At 41.4% G+C, this 20,513-nt stretch overlaps 1 protein-coding gene across 2 annotated transcripts in view; it reads right to left on the bottom strand.

Moving 5' to 3' along the window:
* LOC101161760 (partitioning defective 3 homolog) overlaps positions 1 to 20,513 on the bottom strand; it is a 409,623-nt gene that overhangs the window by 10,852 nt on the left and 378,258 nt on the right. For both annotated transcript variants that reach the window (XM_023950354.1, XM_023950353.1), the window contains 2 exons: positions 19,719 to 19,839; positions 4,868 to 4,995 (listed from right to left, as the gene is read on the bottom strand). In XM_023950354.1, coding sequence (XP_023806122.1) covers positions 4,868 to 4,995; positions 19,719 to 19,839 — 249 coding nt within the window. The remainder of the gene's footprint in view (positions 1 to 4,867; positions 4,996 to 19,718; positions 19,840 to 20,513) is intronic.

The following is a 20,513-nucleotide window of genomic DNA, read 5'->3' on the forward strand; positions in this document are numbered from 1 at the left end:
AAACACAAAGCAGCGACAATTGCGTTTCATGCTCTGCTGTAAACTGTGTAATGAGGTGGAGCAGGACATTACCGATAAGTGGCTGGCTTAATCGTGGCAAAGCAAACAGCGCTCCGTGGTCCATGGACATAGCTCAACAAGCCCACGCTTCAGGACAACACTGCTGCCTGAGTAGGCTCAGATCCGCCCTGGGCGGAAACCACGGAGCCGGTAGTGCCGTGGCAGGACAGCTGGGTCAGACAGGGCGTCTCCATTGAGGACGCACGATCCTGCTCAGTCCTGCGTGCCAGAGCAGTCTTCTGCTGGCGACCCGGCGGTACGACCCCGACGTTTCCGTTTGCAGAAATAATGCTCGCTCCATGTAGCAGTACGTGCAGTTACGCATCAGAGGGTGTTCGATTGGCCATTCCATATGTCAATCAAGTGATGGATTTTGACAAAATAAAAATATTTTTCAGCTTCTTTTGATGGCCCGCAATCCACCCACATCAACAAAATGAGCACCCCTGGTTTAGTGGTATCAGCCTGTTTTCTTGTGTGTTACAACAAGGTTGGGTGTAATAGGTTTTGTGAATACGCTAACGTGTAGCGGCGTCTGACTATGTCTTTGTACTAACAAGTTTGGATGTTAGCCTAATCACAGTAACATTCGTTTTTGCGGTTTCAGTTTATTTTTTATTTTTTCACGGGTTGCAACAAGGTTGGGAGTTACAGGTATTGGGAATACGCTACCGTGTCTAACGCTTCTAATGTAGCTAACATGTAGTGGGACAAACAAACTCCTTAATTACTGTGAATCCAGTCAATAATTTTTGATTGACTGACTGACAGACCTATCTCTGACTCTGCCTAATGCGCCTCATAGTCAGAGATCCTGGTAACCCTTGTGCTATCCTAGGCACTTTAACCTTGGGAGGTGGGTCATCTAGACCCACTAGACAGTGCTCTGAACCTTTTTTCTTCAATGATTTGTGATCTTCACTGGTGTCCATGGATTACATGAAATCTTTCCACCTTTATCCACCTTTGTCATGGTAGGGGGAACACGTCAATGTAAGGTTGGGGTAATTTAAGATAGCACAAGGTTAACTGACATAGGTACAAAAGTTGACTATTCATTGACGGTTTGCCCTATAATCCTGTGTGCCCTACAGTGCCGAAAATACGGTAGACAAAAAAGTACAGAGAACAACCTCAAAATCATTCTCATGAGTGACCCCCCCCCCCCCCCAAAAAAAAACAAAAACACAAAAAAAACTGACATATAACTTTCTAAAATACTTGGAACAATGTTTTCTTTCTGGCTTAACACAGAATCGTTTTGATCAAGGGATACTCTAAAAGGTTGCTGAGTCCAGAAAAAATAACCGTATCTCAACAGTCGTTTTTTTGTGTGTTTAAGTGCTTCTCTTTCAGGCTAATCAGTGGTTTCTCCATGCTACCAAAACACTTGTTTCCCTCCCCTGCCCCTCTTGCCCCCGCTTGCCTGTCACTGCTAATCCCGCTTCAACAACAAGCCTTCATTAGTGCTCCTCCAATCCTCACATCTCACAGGGTTAAGCCTGGCCGTCATCAGATAACCTTGGCGTCTTCTGGAATCCCTTATATAGTTAAATGTTTTTTTGTTTTTTTTAAAGCCAGGGAATGTCCGCTTTTCAGCTAAACGGCAGACTTCCTGTTTTGGAAAAAGAGGCACAGGACGAAGCGGTTCCAGAGTGGATGGATGGAGGTGGTTAGGGGCTTGGAAGGAATTGTGGTTATTAATGTGAGGAAGCAAAGACTTTAGCTCCATAATGAGGAGCTGTGCGGAGACAGGCTCTGAGGAGCTTTAACCCGGATCAGGCGTCAAGCCTGAGCTCAAGCGACTCTTTGCTCTGCCAGATTACTAGAGGAATGTATATCAAAGGAGGTCCGGGCCGGCAAGAAGAACTTTCCCAGGAGATGTTACTCACCGAGGACAGGCCTCGAGGCAACTGTCACTTCACATGAGATGCCAGCAGATAACACCTTTGAAGGGAGCGCATAGATCATTCAGACTTATACAGACCGCATTGATTATGTGTCCATGAGGGCCGCGGATCTATAGTCATGGACAGGAACATGTTTTAATCGACCCGACTGCGACTGGTCAGAGTCAGAGGAGGAAAAGGGGAAGCTCATTATACTGGGGTGGAGGATGTATGTTGATATTGACCAAATGAGAAATGAAAAGACCACATGTTTATATTCATTTGAAGGAAAACCAAGACGAAAAAACCACTTTCAGTTCATGGAGTCTTATATAAAAGAGATTTTTTTTTTTTTAAATTTACCTGTGCTTCCAATATTTTTTAACAACTCAATACATAATGCTATGTCTTTATTTTCTTACCATTAGTTTGAACACATGCAACATGTAAAACATACCACTTCATGTAAGTTTAGGAGGAAAAAAAAAAGAGGATGTGGCAGCCATGTGCTGCTAATCAGCTGCACTGATTGATCAGTAATTGTCAAGAGTGAGTGGGTCAATAAAAATAGTCTATTTAGTTATTGCTTTTCTTTAGACTCCTCTTTAAACCCTTTTTTGAATGGTTTTTAGACCCTTTTCCTGCACTAACAACATGTAGAACAGGTGAGAACATTTGTCCAGGGAGCAGATGTTTTTGTAAGTACACTACAGGGTTAGAAATATATATTTATATATGTCTGTGTGTGTACGCACATATGTATGTATAGGTGTATATAGATAGATAGATAGACGGACGGACGGACGGACGGACGGACAGACAGACAGTGTTGATATCTTTAGTATATTATTTAGTTATGTTTTAAAAAAAATAACCCATGACTGACGAAATCTGTGAAGCAGTCATCTTTTTTTAGGACTGTAGAACCCCGCACTACACACATTTTTCTCTCTTCTTTATTCCTTGTACTATCCTAGGTACTTTAACATTGGGAGTTGGGTCATGTAGACCCACTAAACAGTGCGCTGAACCTTTTTTCTTCAATGATTTGTGAACCTCACTGGTGTCCATGGATTACATGAAATCTTTCCACCTTTATCCACCTTTGTCATGGTAGGGAGAACACGTCAATGTAAGGGTGGGATCATAGGATAGCACAAGGGTTATAGTCCTACTCCAAACATCTTTTGATCTATTGTAACATTTTTGGCCAAAATCTAAAGGCTTGTGTTTTTTTTAGGGTATTGTCTGTAGAGCAGAAGTAGTTTATTAGAAATTCACCTCGAAGTTGAAGGAGGTACCATTAAACCTGACATTAGCGGTGCATCAACGTTTATTTGTCACGCCAAAAAACAAATGGGATGTTTTTCAAACTGCATTTTTACGTCTGCTCCCAATTCACAATAATTCGGATAAAGAAATAAAAAAGCCTCATTTTCTGTCTATATGTCTTCCATTATCAGAAAAATGCCAATAAAGACATGTTAAACACACAAAAACATCATTTTCATCAGATTGGGTCTTTAAACTGAAGTGTGTATAACTGAAGGGTCCCTTTCATTTTCTTTTCTCTTTCCTTTCTTTTATATTTATAATGATTATTTATGCTTTTAAACTTGGCACTCCTGTGTATTGTGATTTTAATGCATTTTTCTGTTTTCTGAAGCACTTTGAATTACTTTGTCTATGAATTGTGCGATACAAATAAACGTGCCTTGCCTGAACACTAAGAGCTCAAGCCTTGAAAGAAAAAGGAGTCCGCAATTTAGAATGAAAACAAAGACCTGATCGCTACTGAAGATTTTGCTGAAAGCATTCTGTACAGGAGACACAACACACAGGAGATGGATGGACAATTGTCTAAAGCCAATCACGGCAAAAGCAATGCTCAGTGAAATGCTAAATTGCACAATAAGAAAAATCTGCGAAAAACAGCAAAACTGTAAAAGTTGAACCGCATTGTAGAAAAGGACACCTGTATAGTACATGTTTTTTTGGTTCATTATATTTCATATTGAGTGGATTTTTTTTATTTAAAAATGTGTAGTTGTCTTTAACTTTGATCTTTTTTTCTATTATTAAATACAATTCGTTGTATTATTAGTATTGGATAAAAAGTCAAACTGTTCTTTAAAGTAAGTTTTTAAATATGTGGAAACACCTATCGACTTCACTCCAAACATTCACTTTAGAACTAGGTTAGCTAACAGATAGTACTATTGCCTTTGGGCAATTTTGGTTTGAGCCTCAACAGTGAACACTTTTCTTCAGTACCGGCTGGCCTACAAGAGTTTAAAGTGAGATTAGAAAGGCTTCAGAGGTAATGAAGTCTCTTCCTTGAGTGATAGCCCAACTTGCAAATACCAATGTTCCATTTTTCCCCAAGGTCTCAAGATGGTAGATACAAAAAACTTGCTTGGCATATCTTTAAATATGTAAAAAACTTGAAACAGGAAGACTGAGAAGATGAAGGGTTATTTCTCAAAGCTTTGAGCTTGAACTGTAGAAGTATAGAAGGCAAACTGAAGTTTTTATTCATTAGGGGGAAAAGTGGCTCCTTGGGGTTAGCAATGACTTGAGATGTAAAGTGTCGGTCTTTTAATTCAAAAACGGTGACGTTAAATAAATCATTTCACCCAAAGAGGTCTGCTACGGGTCATATCGATGTGCGGAGATGATTTCGAAGCAGCTTGTGAATGACAATTCACAAGGAAAGAAGGAAAGCAAGCGGAGGAAGAGGACACATGCAAAAACAAGAGGAAGGAATTGATGGAAAATGAGAAAGTCAAATGAAAGGGTTGAGAAAGGTCAGTGGAAACGTGATAAGTCAAAGGAGGCGGGCGGGCAGACGCGCAGACAGACAGGCGGACAGATGGAGCGAAAAACCAACAAAATGGAAAGAGTGAAGTGTGTCTCACCGCGGCAGGGAGTTGTAGTGCCTTTGTGCTTGTTGGAAAGAGTCTGCCTCATTCTGCGGCTGTTTTTCTGCTTGAGTCTCAACCGTTGCAGAATGGCGTCCGCTCTTAGATTCTGTTCCGTTGCTCACCTTCAAAAAATATTTAAAAAGTACAGTTAGATTTCATTTTCAGCACTCACATTGACATACTGACATTGACTCTTATTGACATGCACTTTCTGATAATGGCCTAAACCTTTATGGGTGTTGTCGACCTCAACCAACAGCTAGAGGATGTGTGAGTTCTTATGCACTGACTGAAGTCTAACTTAACCCTTTAATACCGCAGATGTTGCCAGCGACACCCAAATGACAAATGCTCTTTGACATACATAAATGTTCAATCATTTTACGCGATCAACGTGAATCAGCTGATTCTGACGCAAAAAAAGCGTCATTCGGTATCGACTGGTGTCATGTCTCCTGTAAAAAATGTATTCAGCTTTCCAAATCTACTTAAATCTACAATTGTAATCAGGTCCTTCTTTTCATTCCATAATACTGGACGCATTTTTCCATAAAGGTTTGTATTACAAGTTTGACAAAGAGAGAAAGATTTGAAAATATTCACGTCTGCCTGAGAAAAATATATAAAGTGTGTAGTGAGGAGTTTTCCAGCTATAAAAACATCTGCAATCCTACTTCAAAGATTTCACCTATTGTGGGTTATAAATAGAACTTATCCGCCACGACAAACAAGGGAAGACTGTAGTGCTTTGAATTGACCAGGAACTGGTAATTTTAAAAAAACAAAAACAGGATTTGATGACATCATTTCCAGTTAACCCTTGTGCTATCCTAGGCACTTTAACATTGGGAGTTGGGTCATCTAGACCCACTAGACAGTGCTCTGAACCGTTTTTCTTCAATGGTTTGTGAACCTCACTGGTGTCCATGGATTACATGACATCTTTCCACCTTTATCCACCTTTGTCATGGTAGGGAGAACACGTCAATGTAAGGGTGGGGTCATCTAAGATGGCACAAGGGTTAAGATGGCTCAAAGCTACCTTCAAATGAAAGCAATAGGTCAAATAACCAGTAGTATTATTCTCTGTCATTGTCATCCAAAATAAGGGAAATAAATTAGATTGTACTAATAATTTTTAGTACTTTTTTGTTGTTTTTTTTCTTTGAAATTTGTAAATTATTGTTATTGCTGTTTTATAATGTAGCGCTTTGACCTTTTTCTTCTAAATGTAAAGCATATTCGTTCTATATAAAATGTATTATTATTATTATTATTATTAGATTGGACATGCATTTTAATGAAATACTTTTCTATTTTAAGGAATGGTGTTTACTGGGAAGATTTTATATTTTTATCAGATCTCATTTGTGAGCGCTACATCGGATAACAACAGCAGACACTGCAAAGGTTACCATTACACCTTGGCTCATTTGTTGCTTCGATGTCTCCTGTGCAGTCAATGCACGTTTAAGAGCCAACTGGCCTTTCGAGTGTTCAGGTCGCACAACCTAACCTAAGGAGCCTTTTTATTGCTGCTTCAATGGGTTGTGCTGCCACAGGGAACATAAACTCCTAAGGAGTAAAAACCAGTCGAAAGCAACTCCTGATGTTGTAGAAATGAACCGTGGACCAGCTTAAGTGTAAAAATAGCCGAGAGTTACTGTGGTTACAGGAGCTAAGATCAGAAGCTAAAAAAGAAAAAATAGGGACTCCAGTGAGGAAAACGAACAACCAGAGAAAGTCTTTTAAAGCACTTCAAAGTGTCTGACAGGCGGCTGTGAGGGTGTGTGATGAAAAATTAGCCGCACCTGAATATAGATCTGCACAGCCGAAGAGGGAAAAGGGGACATTTTCATTTTGGTAAGTAAAAACGAACAGAGGATGGAAGGATCTTTCAAAGTTGTCCGAGCAAAAACAGGACTCCCGATGGGGCCCTCAGAAGGTACCGTTTGCAAAATAATCCAACATATTGGCCCAAAGCTATGGGCTCAAATCAGGATAAGAATTAAGTGAAAATCAATTAAAAATATATGCATTTTATTATTAAAGTAAATATTAAAAATTTGGGGAAATAGAATGTTGCACTAAACGTTGGGAGTTTATGACCCAACACTGTTTTGGAGTGTAAATGACATCCCCATGACCTGTATGTCAATGATTTCCCGGTTGCCACTGGGCTCTAAGCTCCACCTTCATGTAAAATTAGGCTCATTTTTTATAAACAAGAAGTCTAAATTTAAACTAAACTGGAAAAACAGTTAAAAAAATGCAGTTTTGAAATATGAAACAACAGCTGTTGCAAATAAAAAATATTTTATATTTGGCAAGAATTGTGGGCTTATAGTTATTTTTTAAATACAAATGACAAATTTACAATATTTACTTCAAGTTTACAATTTATACTTTGGACTTTAAAAGTGTTTTGAAATTTAGATTTTTTTTTTGGTTCAAATTTGCAATTTTTCATTTAATTGACTTTTCCTGATTTGACCAAAGCTGCTCTACCAGCCTTTCCATGATTCAAGTGTTTGCCGTCTGATCGTGTCCAAAGTTGAGACCTGCTGCAAACGAGCTGCTTGATGAAAGCACAAGACAAGCCAATTAAAGATGATCTGAGAAGACGCAGCAAACAAGTATTTACAGAGCGTCACTTTCCACCAGCTTCAGACACCTTTCTGCTTGAGGAATAGCTTTCCCTTTCAAACTGATCGACTGAGAGTTAAAGACCTCCAATAAAAATTGTGCTTTAATGTTTTTTTTTAATGTTCTTGTGGCATTTTTATCATGATGGAGGACACACATAAAGAAATTGAAAATTCTGAGTATTCCTCTATTCAAATTGTGAAGATTGGAATACACTGGGCAGGCCACAAGCTCACTGCAATTGCTTTTCATCTATGTCTTCATTTTCCTCATCTGAGCTGGCATCTGGCTTTAAGCTGTCCAGTAGGCAAGCTCCGACATTTCTTGTTGTTTTTGTTGCACCAATAATGTTAGCTTGGGTCTCCCCTACAACTCAAAACGGAATTTCTAATGAACTCCTGCAATGTCTTAGAAACGAGACATCATTTTTCTTTTTTAATTTGTCTAAAATCTGCATCATGATTATTAAAAGACCACTGGAAAGGCTTTTAAGGTGAAACACCCTGCAAAAAACTCGAGGAACTTTTAAAGCAGAAAGACGGGACGTTGGAAAAGGCGTCTCGTGTTCTTCGAATGGCAGCTTTCCTCCATTCTGAGACAGCTGTAATAACAGCGCAATTACTTTGCACATAACGCCAACAGCAAATCCTTCCTCGAGCTCTCTTGAAAACATAATAGTGTTCCACACGGGGGAGGAGAGTTGGACTCATCTGTTTCTGGCTGTAACAGCACGCTTCTCAGTATGAACACAAACGAATGTCAGATGAACCGAGAGCGGAAAGACCAAATTATTTTTCCAACGCCTTGTGCAGCAGTGAGAAAACAATTAGTCATGCACTCTGGAAGTTCTTGATGTGATTGTAGGTGAAGCGGGGAGGAACCTGGACGTGCCTGATGGTCGAGGTGGATGAGAGATGTGCACGGAAAACAGCCCGGAGAGAAAATCAGTCAGTGTAATGGCATTATCCAGGGACAGGAGAATCCGATTATTTCACGTTAGACTTGGGATACGATGCCATATGAAATATGACATTTGTTGGAATTGAATCAGGAGACATGTCCGTGTTTGTTTTTTTTCCAATAATGTGAAAAACGATGTCAATATGGCACGCTTTTGTCTTTCCCTGCTCCTTTTGTGGTGTTGCACAGACAGGGACTTAAAAAGGACTCGTCCACCTGTTTAAACAGGAAATCTAGGGGGAGATAATACGAAAATGATTTGTAGCTATCAAAATTCCCAGACACAAGAAAGAGAAGCAGCTGCGGGGGGAGTTTAACTTTTAAAGTTCAAGACAAGGCAAATGTGCAATAGTTTCTGATTTAGAGCCCTTCCTATATCCCGGGAAAGTTTTTTTTTTTATGATGTTATCATAAACATCCATCACCACCGCCCACTGTCCCGACCACTTCGGCTCTTTTCATGGCACCAAGCAGGGAACCGCTTAAGGAGAACAGCTGAGATGTATACAAACAGACACATGGAAGGCATTTAGACTGCTAAAGAGAGGGAAGAAAGTGAAAAGAAGGCAATGAAACGCTACATCCTGACAAAAACCCTGTTGGGTAATGATTCTTTCAACCCAATTCCGCCAATTTATTATAAGCATGCCAGTCCATTTGCGGTTAGCTGGGCGTGTAGCTCCAGGCGGAGTATCCATCTGAGAGCAACCAGTGTGGTCTGTTCTCTCCTGGTCTCTACGTTTAAAATTAAGCGTGGATGTGACAATGATTTGGTCTTTTCGACATTATTTTCCAACATAGGCTCAAAGTTGAATGAATCTTTTACGTTTTGAATCTTAAGTCACACGAGGTGTATATTTGTACAAACCCCTTTTGTGTTTGAGGCTAAGCTTTATTTATAGTAATTATATTTGTATAAATGTTGTTTGTCATCACAAAAGAAAGGGGAGGGAAAATATATGAGGGGGTTAAGGAAGTTGGAGGACAATTGAAGAAGTAGCAAGATGCTGGAGATATGCATTTTTTAACTAAGGGCATGCTGACGCCGACAGGTTGTAGTGAACACCTATACAACATGCAAGAATAAAGTGCGGCTCAAGTACTTGAGATAGGCGTGTTGTTTGGATTTGTTACTTTTTTGATACTTCAAACCTGTGCACTGTGCAAGGGGCCCACAGGTGCTGATCACGTGATAAGTGCTTCCTCTCTGCATGCCACATCTAGGTTTGCCCATTTTTCACCTGCAGACTGGTGATACCTAATTTTAAGGCCAACTGTGACTAATGCTTTACTAAAGACTAGAGTGTGGTGTAAAGGCACCGTATGACAGTGTCACCCGTAAGTCATAAGCGCGTACAACTTACATTTGCCTTACGAATACTTCATTATACACACGCACAACAACGGTACGATCCATTTGTAACCCTTGAGCTATCCTAGGCACTTTACCATTGGGAGTTGGGTCATCTAGACCCACTAGACAGTGCGTTAAACCTTTTTTCTTCAATAATTTTTGATCTTCACTGGTGTCCATGGATTACATGAAATCTTTCCACCTTTATCCACCTTTGTCATGGTAGGGAGAACACATCAATGTAAGGGTGGGGTCATTTAAGATAGCACAAAGGTTAACAAGCCTGAAGGAAACTGCAAGACATACCTGTCCTCCCCTCAACCCTATAATACCTGACTTTATTTTCAATTATATTAAAAAAATATTCTTCAATGTTTTGTTTTGTTTATCGTTCAAGATGATGCAAAATTGAATGGAGTCCTGGGTTTAATGGTACATTGAGAATTAAGTTCATTAAGCATGAACGGGTTGGGATGCGCCCTTAAACCCGAGGCTCCTTTCTACGACCCCTCACAGGCCCAAACAACCTAAAACCCCCAAAGCTGGGGGTCAACAGCCATACAAGGTTCACCCATACTAGCCTATACCTTTAATTAGGAAATATACACTAGATAAAAGTGCTTGATTGGGCATGTATGCTTATATACATACAAACACATACCATTTGGCAACATCACACATATAAACACGACAATCATCATAAAAAACAAACTAAAGTCATTCTGACTGACATTTTCTTTTACCACGCAGCTACTAAACTGTCACACCCAGCATGCAACAGTACAATTACGCTTCTATAATGCTTTTTACGGTACATTATATGTCTCTATGAGGACGAGTGCTTGTGGCAGACTTTTAATTAGCATTGGATGGTTCACATTTCATCTGGAATACTGCATCCATGGTAAGTCAAAGCCTCTAAAGCGCAAAAAGCAAAACACTGGAAAAAAACAAAACAACCTACTGTAGTGCCAGGGCTGCATTCTTCTAAAGATTTCCAAAAAGTCGTGTTTAGCAGATACACTACATGTACTTTTCTGAGTACTTACAACCAAAGGGTCACCCTCTTTCACAACACAGAGCTATGTTGTCTTAAATCCAACCTTTAGCCATTGGGAAGTCAAGTGACTGGCTAAAAAAAATGGCTCATTCTGCATGTGATCACAGAGGAAAGGAAAGCCTTGTGCAATCCAGAAATATAAAGGTGCTGTATTCATGGCAACTAATGTTTGTTCAAACCTAAAAAAAAAATAAACACACACACTTGTGGACATACGGATCTTGGTAGCACCAGAGAAGTAATGGTAAAAGAGTTTGTATAAATAGAGGTTTTTACAAGCTGCTGTTGGTGCGTTTGATCCGTGGCACCAGCGTGGTGCAGCGCTCCTCGGTGCAAGTTGTGCTCATGGGTGCTCCACATAAACAGCACAAATCGATTTTATTGCCAGAGATAAACAGAGGGAGAGGGATAGAAAAAAAAAGCTTTATGATGAACATCTGGAAATCCCCTTTCAGAGAGCAGTAGGGAGGGAAAGCTAAGAAAACACGCTGGCTCCACTGATGTGTGCTGGCTTCAGCTGGGAGATTGGTCATTACTCCATTTAAAGTTCAGGAAGTGCCTGAACTGTTGTGCTCAAAGTGACACACCTTAGCTTACTGTCAAAAAAAGAACAAAAAAAAACTACGTTTAGACATCAAATTGTTAAGTAGTCTAGATTTGCTGCTCTTTAAGACTCTGGTTTTTACTATAAATGACTGAATGAATTTCCTGTTGTTGGCACAAATGCTTTAGAAAACTTTATTGTTTTTGGGAAGGATTTCAAAGTCAATCCAGTAAAGACATTTCTAAAGTGTTTCAGCATCTGGGTATACCTTTCATCTCCTTCATAAAAGCCTTAGTTACAACTGCCCTTATGTGTAGATACAAAAAGAGCAAACCTGTACGGGGCAGGCAGGTACGAAACGGCAGTGAGCCGTAGAGCGTGAATGTTCATGCACAATTTTTCTACAAGTAGGCTACAGGTTGTAGCAAACCTCACACATAAAGGCGAAGTAGGTGAGATGTGGGCAGGTACACATTTTTCATTTCTTTGAACTTTAAATCCTGCGTATTGCGCAACGAGGCTGTTAGTGCGTTTCACATCAGTGTGAGCTCTTTTCAGGCTCGTTGAGTGCTGCCTGACTGATAGAAATGAAGAAATAAGACAATCAGAGCGTAGTTTGTGTGGACAGCTTACGTGGGTCCTGTAGGCACTTACGCATCACATGCACACACCTGCGTTCGGCTTGCAAGCGCAGTCAATAAGGAGATCTTTCTGGAAAAAGTTGCTCCGTGATCGCGTACAATAGTCGCTCAAAAATAAATTCTGATTTGCCAGCGATTGCGTTATGGGTTAAAATTCCAGTTGCGGGTGAAGTCACCAGCAGGTGTCCCATTCTGCAGTGACTGGGGAGATTCTGCTCTGATGGCCGTGCGACCACTGCGACCACGAACGGTTACAAATCCCTTTGAAGTCTAAACTGGCCGTAAGCCTTCAGATTGTGAGACCAACACTCTATGATCAATTTCTGATTATGCCTTATTCAAACTATCTGGACTGGCTTTTGTTCTGTTCAGTAATTTTGAAAATAGAGTTGGCAGATGCAAGAGTAGCTACCTTTGACCCGGTTTGTAGATGTTCATTAAAGGCATCCTGATGTAATCTTAGTTCCAAAGTTCCCTTTTGTTTTCAAGTTTAGTTCCCCAAAGTTTAAAATATTACATTTCCAACTCCCTTTTTAAGCATGTTGCCCATTGTTGGCAATATTCGCTAAACTTTTTGATTTAAAAAAATAAAAGCTCATTGATGACTTATTATAGAGGACGTTGGTTGCCAATGACACAGGGTCAAGTTGGCAGTAAAAGAACGAGTGAACAGATAATTGAAAATTATCAGTTGTCCTTGATTTTTTACATTTTTTTTAAATCAAGAACTTTCTTAAATGGGGTTTGTCTCCTTAAGTCCCACTCCAATCCTCTTTTGATCTATTTTCAAAGTTTTCCTAGTGGTCTTTTAATTATGATTATGCCATTCTTAGGCAAAACCAAGAAATCTGTGTTGTTTTCTAGGACATAGTTTCTGTGGAGTGGCAGTAGTTCATCATCAAATAAGATCTTTAACCTATGTCCTAAAAATGAAGCTTTTGGGATGGTGTTTTATCAGGAAATACAAAGCTAACTTGTAAAAAAGACCATGAAATTCAAATATGAATGATTTAAAAAATAAAAAAAACTTTTTCCAAGTTTTCCCGCAGCCAATCCATTGAGTCACCGAGTGCCAACAAGTTGTCCTGAACTATTCTAGTCACAGCGAAGGAAAAGTGATGACACACTTGTTGTTGATGAGCCGTTCCACTGGAAATCCTTACCCACGAGACCAAGAAAAGAAGAAAGATGATCCAAGATATGGGCTCGAATGCTCAAAGCCTTTTCCGAATCTAATTACCAGTCGGACAGCAGTGGCATGCCCGACACTGTCAATGGTCACGAGCAATTAGGAGCTCAGAGGTTAAAAGAGAAAGGCGCCTTAGTGAAGAAACAAACACTCGACATCTCTCTGAGAATGGGAGAGGAGAAGGAGATTAAGCCAACATTGATAGACGTCTGCTGGGTGGTTTTTCCACCAACAGTTGAACAAACACTGAAAGCAAAGGGCTGACTTTGTCTGTCTGATGAAGAACACCGGGGGAATCCCCCCCCTTTTTTTTCCTGGTTTGCCCAAATTCATCCCGACAGCGGGGAAACTGAAACAGCAGGAGATGTTTGCCACGCCGAGCCAATTTAACCGACAAACTGACACTGATAGCTCTTGGGAAAATTGGATGCCAGACATTACCATTTTTTTAAGGTCTGACGTTCTGACCTGCCATTAGGAAAATGGTTCTTTCTTGGAGCAACAGTTAGCCAACTTTTTCTCTTTTTTTCCACGAAAGACTGACACAAAAAACAGAGACATCTGGGTAAAACCAAAGATAAAACCAAAAAAAAAAGAAAAACAATGTGCTGACATATTAACTAAATCCATCTGGCTCTCTATGTGTGATCATTTTTAATATTAAAACATGAATTAAACAAATGTCATCTGCAGTTACACTGCTCTAACACACCGGCAGAGTTAAGTAAATATTATGTCTACATGTTAAGATCTTCTGTGAGATCACTGGGGATCTGGAGCGGTAAAAGAAATTGCTTCTTTATTGAAGCTTCAGTGGCAGCTGAACTTTTCATGCACGGCATTAAGGGCCGTGAAATGGAGACAAAACGAGTTAACAAAAGAAATTAACTTGATTGCAAATTTCCAATTATAAAGAATAAATCCCACTGCTGTTAGAGATCAATCACGGAAGAGAGGATCGGATTAAAGAAACGAGTCCCAATTTTTAATTTAGAAATTTCCAATTTGAAAGCTTTTTAATCAACTGCAGGGAAAATTAAACTGAACCCCCTCTTTAGTGTCTTTCCCCTAGCCACAGAACATTACCATAAAGTAATGTGGGCTTTCGTAATGGCCTCTCTGAAAACATTTTTGAACACAAGACGGGTAAAATTCGCATGACACACTTGTTAAGCCCATGTCACACAGCAGCTACCTACCTCCATTCTGCGCATATTGCACGGATGAAAGTTAGTCATACGTGAATATAAGTGTGAAAAAGTGAGAAAAGTTGTGGTCTTTACGTGAAATTTTTACTTATGTATCACAAATGAACCATGGTAAAACCACAGAAAAAGTATGAATAAACCATGCAAAGAACACGTAAATCCACATAGAACATGAACCGTGTGTGATTATTTCGCTGTTTACATAATTTTAACGTGATGTATGTGCCGTACATGCCACATAAAAGTTATACATTGGTGGTACATGCGTGAAAGTCTGTTAGACATACATGGAACGGTCATGGAAAGCCACAAATTGGCTTATGCATCTGGCAAAAGTTGTGGACAATTTCATACGATTTATGTAATAATTTCGTTTAAACTACGTAAAATTTGCCTAAACTGCGTAATTCACCGGCCAAGAATTGTGACTAGCTCAAAACCGAAATTACCTAAAGACTCGTCGGCCAAAACCCTCAACAAACATCTGCGCACATTGATGAATGACGAACACAAGAAACACACATAAATTATGTACATTTAAAACTCTTTAAGAAAACTCATAAATAATAAAACTGTGGGAAATACATATTTTTGATCCTTTCATTTTAATGGCCGTAGACTTTGCTGTTATCATTAGCCACCCTTCGAAGGTCTTCTGCCCCCCTCCTGCCCCCATTTATCTATTTTTTTAAATTGTCCTGTCCAACAGATGAGAACTGAACACCTCTTGTGTTGGACATATTTTTCCGTTACAACATGGGGTTATGAATCTTCAGACACACAACGTGTATATTTGTATAAACTCCTTTTGTATTTGAGGCAGAGCTTAATTATGTTTTTAATATTCATTTTGTGTTGAATCTAGCCACAGGGGTTGCAAGCCAGTAACTTCTGTGCCGGTCCCAAGCCCGGATAAATAGAGAGGGTTGCGTCAGGAAGGGCATCCGGCGTAAAAATTGCCAAAATAACCATGCGAATCATCCACGAGAAAGATTTAGACATACCGGATCGGTCGAGGCCCGGGTTAACAACGACCGCCACCGATGCTGTTAACCTACAGGGTGTCGGTGGAAATTTGACTACTGTTGGTGGAAGAAAGAGGGGAGGCAGAAGGGTCCGTGGCCAGAGAGAGAAGGGAAAAGGCAGGAACATAGGTTTGAGAATAGGGACTCTTAATGTTGGCACAATGACAGGGAAAGGCAGAGAGCTGGCAGACATGATGGAGAGAAGGAAGGTAGATGTACTGTGTGTGCAGGAGACAAGGTGGAAGGGCAGCAAGGCACGTAGTATTGGAGGAGGATACAAACTGTTCTATCATGGTGTTGATAGGAAGAGAAACGGGGTAGGTGTGATTCTGAAGGGGGAGTTTGTAAACAGTGTTCTAGAGGTGAAAAGAGTCTCAGACAGGATGATGAGCCTAAAGTTAGAAATTGAAGGGGTGATGGTGAATGTAGTCAGTGGGTATGCACCACAGGTTGGCTGTGAGTTAGAAGTGAAGGAGAGATTCTGGAGTGAGTTGGATGAGGTCATAGAGAGTATCCCCAGAGGAGAGAGAGTTGTTATTGGAGCAGACTTTAATGGACATGTTGGTGAGGGCAACAGAGGTGATGAGGAGGTGATGGGCAGGTTTGGTGTGAAGGAAAGGAATCTGGAGGGACAGATGGTGGTGGACTTTGCAAAGAGGATGGAAATGGCTGTAGTCAACACTTACTTCCAGAAGAGAGAGGAACATAGAGTGACATACAGAAGTGGAGGTAGGAGTACTCAGGTGGACTACATCCTATGTAGACGAGGTCATTTGAGAGAGGTTAATGACTGCAAAGTGGTGGTAGGAGAGAGTGTAGCCAGACAGCACCGCATGGTGGTGTGTAAGATGACTCTGGAGGTCAGGAAGAAGAAGAGAGGGAAAACAGCAAAGAAGACCAAGTGGTGGAAGCTACAGAATGAAGAAACTTGTGAGGAATTTAGGCAGAAGTTGAGGCAGGTCCTGGGTGGTCAGGATGAGCTTCCAGATGACTGGGAAACTACAGCAGAGATTATCAGGGAAACAGGTAGGAAGGTGCTAGGTGTGTCATCTGGAAAGAGGAAAGACGGTAAAGAGACTTGGTGGTGGAATGAGGAAGTACAGGAATGCGTCCAGAGGAAGAGGTTGGCTAAAAGGAAGTGGGATGTAGAAAGGACTGAGGAAGGTAGACAGGAGTACAAGGAAGCGCAGCGTAGAGTGAAGAGAGAGGTGGCAAAGGCCAAACAGAAAGCTTACGATGAGCTATATGACAGGTTAGACACAAAGGAAGGAGAAAAGGACTTGTACAGACTAGCCAGACAGAGAGACAGAGATGGGAAGGACGTGCAACAGATAAGGGTGATTAAGGACAGAGACGGAAAGGTGCTAACAACCCAAGAGAGTGTACAGAAAAGATGGAAGGAGTATTTTGAGGAGCTGATGAACGTGGAAAATGACAGGGAAAGAAGGGAGGAAGATGTGGTTGTTGTGGAGCAGGAAGTAGCAGAGATTGGAAAGGATGAGGTTAGGAAGGCTCTGAAAAGGATGAAGAGCGGAAAGGCCGTTGGTCCTGATGACGTACCTGTGGAGGTATGGAAGTGCATAGGAGAGACAGCAGTGGAATTTCTAACAAGGTTGTTCAATAGGATTTTAGAGAGTGAGAAGATGCCTGAGGAATGGAGGAGAAGCGTTCTGGTCCCGATCTTTAAGAACAAGGGTGACATGCAGAACTGCAGCAACTATAGAGGAATAAAGTTGATGAGCCACACAATGAAGCTGTGGGAAAGAGTAGTGGAAGCCAGGCTTAGGAAGAAGGTGGAGATCTGTGAGCAGCAGTATGGTTTCATGCCCCGTAAGAGCACCACTGATGCCATTTTTGCTTTGAGAATGTTGATGGAAAAGTACAGAGAAGGTCAGAAGGAGCTGCATTGTGTGTTCGTAGATTTAGAGAAGGCATATGACAGGGTGCCGAGGGAGGAGCTGTGGTACTGTATGAGGTCGTCTGGAGTGGCAGAGAAGTATGTCAGAGTAGTTCAGGACATGTATGAGAGAAGTATGACGGTGGTGAGATGTGCTGTAGGTCAGACAGAGGAGTTCAAGGTGGAGATGGGACTACACCAAGGATCAGCTTTGAGTCCTTTTTTGTTTGCTATGCTGATGGACAGGCTGACAGACGAGGTAAGACAGGAATCTCCCTGGACAATGATGTTTGCGGATGACATTGTAATTTGCAGTGAGAGTAGAGAGCAGGTGGAGGAACAGCTAGAGAGGTGGAGGTTTGCTCTGGAAAGAAGAGGCATGAAGGTCAGTCGTAGTAAGACAGAATACATGTGTCTGAACGAGAGGGATCAAGGTAGAAGCGTTAGGCTACAGGGGGCTGAGGTGAAGAAGGTGCAGGAGTTTAAGTACTTGGGGTCAACAGTTCAGTGTGATGGGGATTGTGGAAAAGAGGTGAAGAGGCGAGTGCAGGCAGGTTGGAGCGGTTGGAGGAAAGTGTCAGGAGTGTTGTGTGACAGAAGAGTGCCAGCAAGACTCAAAGGAAAGGTGTACAAGACAGTGGTGAGACCAGCTCTGCTCTATGGGTTAGAGACGGTAGCAGTGAGACAGAGACAAGAGGCTGAGATGGAGGTAGCGGAGATGAAGATGTTGAGGTTCTCCTTAGGAGTGACCAGGTTAGACAGGATAAGGAACGAGTACATCAGAGGGACGGCTCATGTTGCCTGTGTTAGCGACAAAGTCAGAGAAGCCAGACTGAGATGGTTTGGACATGTTCAGAGGAGGGATAGTGGATATATTGGTAGAAGGATGTTGGAGATGGAGCTGCCTGGCAGGAGGGCAAGAGGACGGCCAAAGAGGAGATACATGGATGTCTTAACAGAGGACATGAAGTTGGCTAACGTTAGGGTAGAAGATGTTCATGATAGAGTGAGGTGGAAAAGGATGATTCGCTGTGGCGACCCCTGATGGGAAAAGCCGAAAGAGAAAGAAGATTTTGTGTTGAACCAAATGGAAAAAATGAAGAGAGTGGGATGTTAGAGAGCACGGATAAGGGTACAAAAGTTGAAGGTTAAAGAAATGGGGGGCTAAAAAACACAAAGCAACAACATGCTGGAGGTTTATCATCATTACTGTCAACTATAGTTTTAAGTCAAAGGGGGTGGGGCCTGTCCACACACTCTCAAATGTTACAAACATACCTGTTGGCCCCAACAATTTTCACATACAAACATGTCAACGCAACTACAGTTCACACACATAAAGTTGTACATACAAACCCACACATCTAAAGCATTTCATTCCATCACGCATACTATTTGTGCTAAGGTGAGCTGACGCCTGTGCTCAGGTGAGTTTTTATGTTCTACTGTGGTGGATGATGGAATGTAAAAGAGTGGGAGTGCCCAGTCACCCCCACACCAAAACCCCCGCTGAAAGGCGAGGCAGCAGTGGCATCCAGGGCCCCCCAGACACCTACACGGCATAGTAGCCCCCATTGAAAATGTTCTAGCTCCGCCACTGCTTTAAAGGAAAAAAAAACACCTTATGAGGATTTAACTTGCTGTGACCAGTCAATCTGAACAAAAAACTCAACAAACCAATTGTATTCTTGCATTTACTGTGATATTTAAAGTATACCTTGTTGGTCCAGAGTTCTGTTCTTTACTTGTAAGATTTTTTTAATGTTTTGTCAAGTTTGCAAAGGACTTCTCCACTTCTCCACCAGGCTGTCAGGAAGCTGAACTCTCCCCTGGCCCTGCCCCCCCTCCCCTCTTGTTTCCCCGTTGCCCCCCTGCTCTGCTGAACTCTGACATACAGACGTCATCTACCTCATCAGCACTGAACTGCACCTTCCACCAGTCCACTGGTGCTGTAAAAAAAAAATGAAGAACTATACTACAGTCACTCCATTTTTTTCTATTTATAGTCACCTTATTTTTTGGTCTTATTCTATTTTATTCTGTAATTTGAAGTTAAATTCCCCGTTTAGACTGGAGTTTGAAGACAAACGGAATTTCAATTTCTATCTGTGTGAAAACATTATAGAAATTGACAATAAAGTTTACTTTGACTTTGACTTTGACTTACATTACATCTCATCTGTTAATAAAAGTGGAACTTTCTGCAGAAACTACATCAAATTTTGACATAAAGAGAAAATAACAAAGATGGTGGCTGCTGGGTTCATTTGTCTTGTCCACGCGGCGCACCACTGCCCTAACGTCTTTGACAGGACACTCACCCAGGGCTGGTTAAAGCTGTATGAGCGCTTATGGCCGTCTAGGTCCTCCTCCTGCTTGGCCTGCTGAAATTCATGTCTCAACCTTTGTATCCGGTCGTGGTTACTGGGAGTCATCTGAGTGCTGGAAAAAGGGACAAACAGTACAAAAGATGAGGTAAATTCTTATTACGGCTGGCATTTTTCAGTGAGCGGCGCTCATTGATAAAAATTGGAACACAAGAACAACAGCATGTTGATACAGTTGCTGTTTTTCTCTCTTTTAAATGTGCGTGACAGAAGGGATCACCCTCTAAATGGTTTGGTCCAACAACCATGATGTGTGACTGGCATCTCTGCACATTTTTTTCTCCCTCCTCTTAGCATGCCCAAACATCTCGGAGTGGTAAATGTGTCCCTTGTGCGGCCATTGTGAGGGACGCATGTCTCTTTTGGAGAGCGAAAGAATGGCGGCCCTTTGTGGTACGCAGTCATTAAACGCAATGGAAAACCCTCATTTACATCTTCTTCATTAAAGCCCTTTGAGGGCTCTGTCAATAGGAATCAATAGTTCTCCCTCAACTTAATCAGGCTCCCCTTTTATCACAAGCCACAGAGGCTGCACATGACAAAACGCATAATTATGATGAGAGAACAGGATTGATAATACGCCCACATTTATGCATACCACAGGGATGAAAGGGACCAAAGGTTAGGAATTTGTGCTGGACGGGGATGGAAGCTCAGGGATGGGAAAGGAATGGATAGGGTGAGAAAAGGACAAGCAGATAAAAGTAGGAAAGGCAGGGAGGCGGGGGT

This window comes from Oryzias latipes, chromosome 20 (assembly GCF_002234675.1).
Source record: "Oryzias latipes chromosome 20, ASM223467v1".
Classification (NCBI taxonomy): domain Eukaryota; kingdom Metazoa; phylum Chordata; class Actinopteri; order Beloniformes; family Adrianichthyidae; genus Oryzias; species Oryzias latipes.